At 37.1% G+C, this 10,244-nt stretch overlaps 1 protein-coding gene across 3 annotated transcripts in view; it reads left to right on the top strand.

The window, feature by feature from the left end:
* Window positions 1-1,286, top strand: part of dock11 (dedicator of cytokinesis 11) — a 137,966-nt gene extending 136,680 nt beyond the window's left edge. For 2 of the 3 annotated variants that reach the window (XM_088649076.1, XM_088649078.1), the window contains one exon: window positions 555-1,286. In XM_088649076.1, coding sequence (XP_088505202.1) covers window positions 555-680 — 126 coding nt within the window. In that variant the 3' untranslated portion in view covers window positions 681-1,286. Of the gene's footprint in view, window positions 1-432; window positions 450-554 lie in introns of all 3 variants that reach the window. The other variant, XM_088649079.1, reaches the window with a different exon arrangement.
* Window positions 1,287-10,244: the final 8,958 nt, after the last annotated feature.

The following is a 10,244-nucleotide window of genomic DNA, read 5'->3' on the forward strand; positions in this document are numbered from 1 at the left end:
CAGGTGTAGCACAGAAATGCATCGACGGGTCTTGGGCCCTGGATCTCATTGTGGGTAAGGGCACTTTCTGTGTGGCATTTTTTATGTTCTTCCCTTTTTCATGGGAATACACACGTCCCAGAGGCAGGCTGGCTAGGTTCATTGATGCATCTAAATTGTCCCTGTGTGTGTACTGTATATGCAAGTAACCTGCGAGTTACTGGCGCATCCTGCTTTGTTCTGACCTTTACTAGGAAGTCACTTTCTGGTAATGGACACATTGTGCTGAGACCACATTATACTTCCTTCCTGAATCATACTGTATTACTGGCATTGCGGAGCACTTCACATTGTAAAAGAGAGCAGGTAAGGTGCTTGCTTCAGAAATCTGTACTAACCTTTTCCTTTTTCTGTTTTTCTTCTCTGACAACATGCTGCCCTGCTTCACTGCAGTTATAAGGAAAACCTGGGTAATATTTCCAAACAAGTTACTGTACTTTTTGAAGCAAATGCTAAATGCGCAACTGTCTCTGCCACTTTTTTGACATTTTTTCAATTTGACTTTTCTCTTTTAGATTTTCCAGGAGGACATGATGCACTCTTTGCTTCAGAACTCCATGCATGTTTTCCGAGCGATCAGTGGCACGTCGTCTGACCTAGGATATGGATCACCATGCCACTCCTTTCCAACGACCATGTAAATCCTTCCTTTGGGAACAGTGAGAGCCTGGGAAAAGAAATGCATTATTTATATATAAACTTCCATTCAGTGTGTATATAAATGAGACCCAGAACTTTTTCTACTGTATGCAACTGCCCTTTCCTTACAAAGACAAGAAGATAGGACAGGATTAGATAGGAAGTTTGATCAAGGTAAAAAACAGATAGAATCCCAATTAAAATGAATCATTTTTTTACTTCTATCCTAAAGCCAGTTTTCTCAGTGGAGGTCAGTTCTCAGTATTACATTTTTTATCTTACTGGCTCATCTTACTGGATGTAAAAAAAATGCCATCGCTCACAGATGTTCTTTTTGCAGATAAAGATTGGAAGCCTGTAATAAAAGTTTGCCAACAAAATCATCCTGAGTTTTTGAGAGCAGATCTGAAATGTCTCAAGAGTTCAGTGTAAAGCAACAAAGTCTTAACTGTACTGTAGATGCACCACATATCAGTCCAAGGAAAATTAAATTAAGGACTTGTTAACTTCAGTATATGAAAGGTACAACTGATACGTCTTGCCAACTTACCTATAACTGTTAAGGTGCCCTTCAAATCTTTTTTATAATAAATAAATTATTGGATTAATTATTGCAGTTCATTAAAAAGCATGACTTTTATGACTTTTATGGAGATTCTGACTCAATAAAAATGAGTAAGATGAGTTTTTGTTGATAGAATCACGTGTAAAAAAAACTGGCACCTCTTGTCCTTTCTTACAAAAACACATATGACCTGTCAAACCAGATTTTAACTTTTACTTGACACTCTTTCCCGCTTTTGGGTTTAGATAGCAAGAAGATAATTCTATACAGGTCAACTTCACTATTAGAGAGGATACATTGCCTACGTCACTGTGTCTTATTTAAAGTGCAACAGTTGTATTAATAGCATTCCTCACCACTATAGTTTGTAATACAAAACTCTTCAATATTTGTCAGCAATAGCTACCTTTTGGCATACAGTATATTTGACCAAAGTGCTTCATCTGTTTAAATTACTGTTTAATTACATTTTTCAGTAAATCAATCTTGTACTCAAGAGCTGGGTTTGTGAGCAGAAATGACCACCTGTTTTGTTTTTAGATCAATAACTGGGAGAAAATAAACAGAGTAAACAAATCTTTCATCGTGGTCTTACAGCAGAGAGAAATATAAATTTTCACTTTAAATGTTTATTCCAATATGCAAAAGAGAGGATAAAATGCACAAAGAATGCATTAATTTACATTGCAATATAAAGTGCACATGAATCCGTTTTGTTGGTTTATCAACATGGGGACGAAAGAAAAGATGAATGTACTCCAAATTGGTTTTAAAATTAAATGGTTTTATTACAATTTACTATTCATCTGATGAGTCACTTTGAAATTTAACCATGTCATACCTTAATGAATCTGTCTTCTGGATCCTTAAAAACACATTGACTAATTTTATTGGTAATACATATAGGCACTAATTTTCTAACCCTGGACAGCTTATTGTTAATTTAGATTTGCAGTTTTAGGACTATTGCCAGTCAGGGTGTAGTTTCATTGTTAGTGTCTTAGAGAACTGGATGAAGTATTAACAGCTGTGCATTGAAAAGAAACAAAGTTTCTGCAGCGGAGTGGAAATTGCCTCACTCTTGAGCCCGTTAACCACATCCTTCAGCATGCTATAAGTCTTGGTTTCTCTGCTGTGCCAGATGTGTTTGTAACCAGTTTTAAAGAAGAGTGACCTTTGCGTTGATTACTGGAATATTCAGGGACATATTCCTCAAACAAAACCACAACAAAAATGGTCTTTAAATCAAATATATCTAATGCTCTTTCTACTTATGTTAATGCTTACAGGCCCAAATTATTTTCTTAATAGTTATAGGCTTCATTCAATGATAGAAAAACAGGCAGGCAGTACCACATTCAAATATAGCCGGAGCACAGAAGAATTTAGGGATAGCCTCACAGTTCAGTAAATTTCAGGAGATGTAAACCGTCATGTATTGTTGACAGCAGAACCCATTTAAGAACTGCCCACATACCTATACCATACAAATGTACAGTACATAGATAAGTACACAAAGGGTGCTGTTTAGAACTTCGCAATGATGGGCAGCTCCAAGACAGAGGTGTCCAGATCTGCAGAGTACCTGCTCTTACTATTCCTGTAGATCCCCTTCTCTGAAACCCATTATTTCAGTGGGTTACCTGCGTATGCTTGGACAGTGCCTCACCCTGTCAACACTGTGTCAGAGTAAAGTTTCTCACTGGCATTAGAGATTCACCAAAAACATTTGCCAATAATGACTCTGCCAGTCCATCTGATTAGACTGTTTCAAAAAAAGTTCAACCCTTTTTAATTAAATACTATAGTTACTAACGTGAGACTTGGATATTAAAAATTCAGATAAGCTTACCATATGCTAACAGCTGTCCAAACAGAGCTCAAGGTAGTTACTATACTTGCCTGTTTAAATTTTAAATCTTTCAGCCTGTGAACTCCATAAATTGTCCAGGATCCAGTCACAAAATCCAATCTCAGTACTAAAGGAAAGGTCTGTCTTTGCCAAATCACTTCTGCATTGTGATACGTTTTCCAGTATCCTACTTTCATTATATTTGTCATAAGCCACCTATATAAATAAGATTGGGTACATTTTATCACAAAATCATTTCCTGAAAAGAGCAACAAAAAAGGGCTGTTTAACTTTAAGAGTTTAATGGATGTAGGTATTGCACAAAAATAAGGTACTGTACTGATGAACAGATCTAATTCAAATATGTTACCTAGTTACTAATAAAAAAAAGGCAAGAAGTAATTCATTGTCATTGCTGTTTCCACTAAAGAAAAAATAACAGTTGATAAAATGTTAGGCTCTCCACCTAAAAAAACACATACTTCCCTAATATTTCAGATATACTGTATTAAGCAATTAACTGGGGATCAAATAAGAAAGTTCTGTTTTAGTGCTTTTTATTTTTTAGACAAAGTGATTGGCCAAAGGTACCTCATTGATCCACTTTTCCACACTCATTTTCAGTAGACGCAGTTTGTAGATGCTCAGCACAAAAGATGACTTCCTAATTAAAATTAAAAATAGCTCTGTAAAAATATGCATTTAATAAGACATCAAACGATTCAGATCAGTCCTTGGTTTGTGGTGGAAAGGGGCTCTTATTATTATATACTGTTTGACTATGCCTTAAAACAAATTTCCCCATAGGGAATAATAAAGCTTAAACCTTGAACTGAAATTGTTTTGTAGAGAGAGAAAAACACTGCTTGTTAGATACACACAGCCAAGGCATAGGTCAACAACACAGAATGTTACCACTTTGTAATTGCATAGAGCTCTGTTCTCTTAACACAGCAACACACGTCACTACAAGCAAACATACCTAACATGGAGACAACCCAGGCTGCACAAAGTCAGAGCTGGAACTCAGCCCTGGAGTACTCTTAAAACAGCAACAATAGAGAGAAAAAAAGTGTTCAACTTTGTGTTAACACTTATGTGTTCATACTCTAAAGACACAAAAGATTTTGTGAAGAGTAATAATAATTTTCTACTCTGTGTTTCAGGTGCTTTGTTATTATTGGAATATTTCTGCTAAAAATAAAGCTTAGGAAAGATAAAGACACCATAATCGCTGTTAGCAAATCAAATGTCTGGGCTGGGGCTACTGAGATTTACACTAAAAGCAGTGTTTGTTTGCTTTATTTCTGTCCAAATAGGGGTAGTGACTGAATCTGTATAAAATAAAATAAATCAGGGTTTTACTGACATCATTGTATAATACCATAGTCTTTTCCGATTTTGGATTTAATTCTAAGTTCTTGAACACAACCCTTGATAAAAAATAGTGAATTTTTCATTACTTAAACTGAAGAGGTTTCAATATACTTATAAAATGTTATGGTTTAAATCACCCAGAAATCTGAATGAGGCTTGAATGGATTGTTTAGAGATTTTTGTGTTTTAAAAAAATGAACCTACTGTGGAAAATCAGTAAGCTTGTGTTGACAGGGACAAATCGCAAAACTCACAAAACTTATCTGCATGTGTCAGATGAAGTTACTTGGTAAAAGGGATATACGTCTCCAGTGCTGTCACTTAACTTACAGGAAAGCAGTTATCAGCAAGGACACTGATGACCTTTTGAGGGCATCTGAATCAAACATCTTCCTCTTTTTGTATCCCATGTCTTGTGTCAAAGAGCATGCTGTCCCTAGTTCTGCACATGTTTCGCAAGATGGCAGGATCTTTTTTTGTTTCTGTTTGGTGTTAGCCTTCATTTGCTTGATTAGAAACATTTAATGGCTGGAAAAAGGGTTCATAGCAAGTAGCTTTTTAGTCTGTCATAATGTTTAAATCACCAGCCTAAAATGGCTGTTAAAACACGTGAATTATATCCAGATAAGACAGTAATTCATTTGAGATCATTTGAGAATGGACCTATTTGCATTTCAATTGAGTTGCACACAAGAGAAAATGTGTTTTTCTTTTCATTCTCTTACACCAATGAAATATAGAATCAAATGAGAAATGATTCCCTTTAGTAGCACAGGACACAACTGAAGCTTCTGACTTCCAGGACTTCCACTGTAATCAACATCTGGTCTGAATCATTAAATTGGACTAATTTAACAACATAAGGCTCTTCGGGTGCTGATACTTTCAAGAGTCCAAGAAAACATGCAGATACACCAAGTTGGCCAGACCAGGACTGGACATCCCTTATTGTAGAGGGTCATTTGTAGAACATACAGGGTGGCATTGAACACTGAAGACCACTGGCTTTTGTATTAAGGAGTTCTCGTACAAATCCGACATGCATCAAAAATACATCTACAATTTGATCACTGTAAGTTAGGATGTAAGAAGTTCTGTTTTAATTATGGTGCTGCCTTTCCTCCCAGTCTCATCTCGTTTGCCCAGGTGGAATGAATGCTTGCGGTTTTCTGCTGTTATACAGTAATAAAAAATATGTTTAAATGTACTGCACTGAGGAAAGACATGCAGATTTATATGACATAATATAAAGATTATGCTGTAAAGAATTTTAATTCGTCCTATTTATAATATATAATGAGTCTTTTTAGGAATATCTTTCTGTTGCCATATTTGAGTCGAACTTAATGTGTTTATTTTGGGTCCTAGGAAGTGTATTTTGTTTGACATCTACGTCTTGTAAATGAGTAAACGTATAATGTGCTTGCAGGTAATTCATTTTTTGAAGTCTGTTTTTTTTACAGTTTGTTTAAAAAATAAAGTTGCATTTTTGGAAAACATTTCTCTTTCTGTTTGTCTGAGCTAGTGTGAGGCCAATTATGTTCCATGTAAAATGGTAATCCACTTTATGGATAGATTCCTTCTACGGGGATAACTTTTCAAAAATGGGCATGCTAATTGCAGCAGTAATTGTAATTAATGTATTCTAGTTTTCCAAAAAAGCTCAACTATGCTAAATATCAGAATATCATTGATTGCATTTTAAATGCAGAAGTAATTGTAATTAATGTCTTTCAGTGTTCCACAACAGCAATTTCGTTATATCTCAGTCTTTATGATTAAATCTCAACTAAGAGATATACTCAAGATGCATCCAAAGTGATCTGGCTGTTAGTGTTCAGTAACAGTAAACTCATATAGCCTTGATAATGTTCTTATGGCTCTCTTCACAATATCACAATATCACAAGGAGGGGGACATGCAAAATTATTGGAGACTGGTCATTGAGACTTTAGCTTCTTTCAAAATTTGATCTGAATCTTTTTTAGCTTTGTATAGTATTTTGTATAAAATAGCCTAACACTTTGCAGCTGTACATATATACATACAGTATAGTGAGTGGGCATTATGGAGGTGTAGTGTTTAGCACTGCTGCCTCACAGATCTGGTATACCTCACAGTTTGTATGCTCTACCCTTGCTCCTGTAGTTATTCTCTGAGCGCTTTGGTTTTTTCCCCACATTTACAGACATGCTGGTTAGATTAAATGGGGTCCCTAAACTGTGTCTGATACCACAGCCAAAAAAAAAAAACAAGGCCATGGCTCTCAAAATACGGTGAATTGAATAGGTACCTATTCAAGTAGGTAGCTCAAGTAGGTAGCTGCGTCAGCATGCATAGGCTGCAAAGGTTTATTCCATGCTGAAAAGAGAAGAAAAGAAACACAATGTTTTGGCTGTGGAGTCTTCTTCGGGTGTCACACAACGCAACGTTTTGGCTATGGAGTTGTCCTCGGGCGCCACACCTGAAGAGGGCTCCGCAGCCAAAACATGCTTATTTTCTTCTCTTTTCAGCATGCAATGAATTAGTATAAGGGAGTTACAATATAGTTCTTCACCTGTTGGCTCAGCTCCTTGCCTCCACTAAATGCAGTGGAGTGGAGTCTTCTTTGCCTTTTTCTCCTCTGAGCACTCCCCACTACTTCTTTTCCCCCAAACAATTAACGCAGGACACGGACACAGATTCCATCACAGCTCTGATTCGCTGGTTGCTATTTAAACCTGGAGCAAGTGGAGCTCTGAAATGCGGACAAAAGGAAAGGCACACACTCCTGGTCAGCATATCGCAGGTCAGACAAACCGGATAAAGACTATGTTTGTGTGTGTCAGCTGGGCTTATGTCTGTTGCTTAGTGTGCCTTCTCCTTCTCCATCTCCACAAGCCCTTTGTCTGCTGGCAATGAAGAGCATACCGATAACATGGGATTCAATATTTAGGTACTGTATGGTTTTTGAGCTCTTCTGTCATGCTTGAACAGGTTTGCGTGACTGTCATCACACTGTGCCTGTTTGCCTGAGTCTCCCATTACGGGTGTAGTCCTGTCTTGCACTCTTTCTTTGACACACTCCCATGTGTCAAACACGGAAACACACTTCCATGGTGTTTCTGTGACCCTCACCAGCAATAAGCAGTTTATGGATGGATGGTCACATACTGAAATCTTTCTGTATGTGCTTCAAAGAATTGAAACTGTTCTTGGTGTACTTAGAACATAAAAATGTTACAAACTCAGCCCATTTGGGCTGTAATGTGGTCGATAATGGATCCAAGGATCTCATTCAGTCATTTGTTTGACAGAAGCCAAAAGTTTGGCTCCAACCACATATGACATATTGATGTTGATTTCATAATCCATTTTGAAATCAAGTCATAAAAGCTTTCTTCCTTTATTATTTGAGCAGTGTGTAAACAGTGCAAAATAGAGATTATCCATTGCATATAGGTAGTTGAAATACAAAACCCAACTTTTCCTTATAACATTCTACATAGATACGACAATTAGAAGCTCTTCAATAAAGGGTCTCACATCTGTGGTTTTACATTATTAATAGCAAATGTGACATCCCACTTATGTACTGTACAAATGTTGTACAAATGTACTTAGCATATTTCTCCAAAATTGTTACCATGCAACCCCAGTTGTAAACCACACAAATAATACTACATGATTTCTTTAATGCTGTTTAATTTTGCTGTGGTCAGCACAGGGGCGAGATGAATCCAGCACCAGCCTGGATTCTGAAATATAGTTATTAAAAAAAACATAAAATAACAGGAAACCTATTATATCATACCCCCCGAAAACACTATAAGGCATCTAAAACATGTAGAGTTTATTGAATACTTATTTTATTTTCATGTTTATTAAATGAAACAACTATGAAAACACTGATCATTATCATTTTTGCCAGGCAATAACTGACAACGTTTTATCTGCAAGCAAGAATGCCGCCTCAGGGAGATATACTCACAAACTAAGATAAAAGAGTGTTAAACTGATGTTACGAATATTTAATTATGTGCACAAGACATCCCCTTGCACAACACTCGAGCAGTTACTGCCATAACTTTAAAAGCACAAGTAGTTTTCAAGGTCCGTGCTGGTGTCACTTTCTATAGGTTAAGCTCATGACATGTTGACTGTGCCTGTTGACTGCACACTGAATGTTGGTGTGCAAGCTCTAACCACTACTGTGTATTGCCCTGTGTATGGCCAGTGATTGCTTAAGATGACCAGGCTCTTGACTAAAAGAAGTCAATAGACTTCTTTAATTTTGGATGACTTAAAATGTAGCTCCCACAGTTTGCTTACTGTTTTGTTATTATGGTTTGTTTTGCATTAACTTACCCAATCTCCTTTGTGTTGCCAATCCGTCCTCTTTATCTGAAGAAAGTCTGTTCTTTTAGTAACAGAAGTGAGGACTCACATCTTAAAACCGTCTAGTTTATTTTTTTGTAGTTTAGACTGATATTATTAACTGCTACTCAAACACCTTAAAACAAAGTAAATGCATGTATTTAAGGAGCCCCCAAAATGATTTTGATGTTGTAGAATTCCAGGAGTCGAGGTGGTTAATAAGACAATCAGATGCTGTAGGACAATCTCTTCTGGTTTTTACTCCAGCCAAGAGTCAAATCACAGGCTTGTTTGGACAAGGTCCAAATGGGATTTGTGATTGGTATCAACCCTGGACCAATGTCAAAACACTTAGGACACTAGGTGTCCTAGAGCAGTGATCTCCAGGCCAAGGAAGCACAAGTCCCATATCTCTGTCAAACAGAACTTCTTGATGTTATAACCCCCCGACCTAAACCTCCACCAGCCCCCTCCCCAGCAGGAGCTGTAGCTGACCAACCACAGCAATGTTACACTCCAGTTGCTGTCCAGTGTCTTTGCTCATTCCACAGGGCTACAGGCAGACAGCCCAGTTGGATTAGGGAGTTGGAGTCAATGACAGCTCAGAATCACATCTCCCAGTGGCTGTTGGGATACTCAGTGTATCGCCCACTAATGCTACATCTACTGTTTGCAAGCTCAGAAGAAGTTAGGAAAGCGCTGCATTTGCTCTTGCTCTTTTATAGCAAGGTTTGGAAGGTTCAGTGTGAGCTTTGTATCTTAGCCAGTAGCAGTTCACACAGACCAAAGCAAACAACCACCCCCAGAGCTAACAGTGGTTTCTGCACTAGAATTGAGGTTCCCAGCAAGGAGACCTACTGTGGAGTCTGTTCTAACAACTACCACAACACTAAACACACTAGGAGTGTCAAAACTGGACATTATTTTCTTGTAAACAGAGTTCTCACAATGCTCTTATGTTCTTCAGTGTAGTGATTGAATGCCATAATATAAATTATTAATTAGAATATTATATTATCAAGAATATTCTATCAGTTTTTTCATTTTTTAAAAGTACACAATCACTGCATATTCAAAGCATTGTAAACGTTAAAAAAAAAGATAAAGCACGGAAACATACCAGGCATTAAAAGTGGAGATAAATGAGAAACAGTTTAAAGTTAATTTGGTTCTTCAGCGGCACTTAACATCTGGTGCTTTCACAAAGACTGTTTCTCGTGTCTACAAAGAGACAAATATAAGTAGTCTGACATGTCTTGCACACCTGCAGTTCTGAACTCAAGGAAATCTCGACCACAGTTCAAATACTTGTCAGAAACCGAAAGATAAATTAGACTAATTAAACCCGTATATAGTTAGTCGTTTTTTTCTATTTAAATACTGTATGCTTTACTGTAGAGATAAAGGTTTATTATA

Source organism: Lepisosteus platostomus, chromosome 10 (assembly GCF_059453375.1).
Source record: "Lepisosteus platostomus isolate fLepPlt1 chromosome 10, fLepPlt1.hap1, whole genome shotgun sequence".
Classification (NCBI taxonomy): Eukaryota; Metazoa; Chordata; class Actinopteri; order Semionotiformes; family Lepisosteidae; genus Lepisosteus; species Lepisosteus platostomus.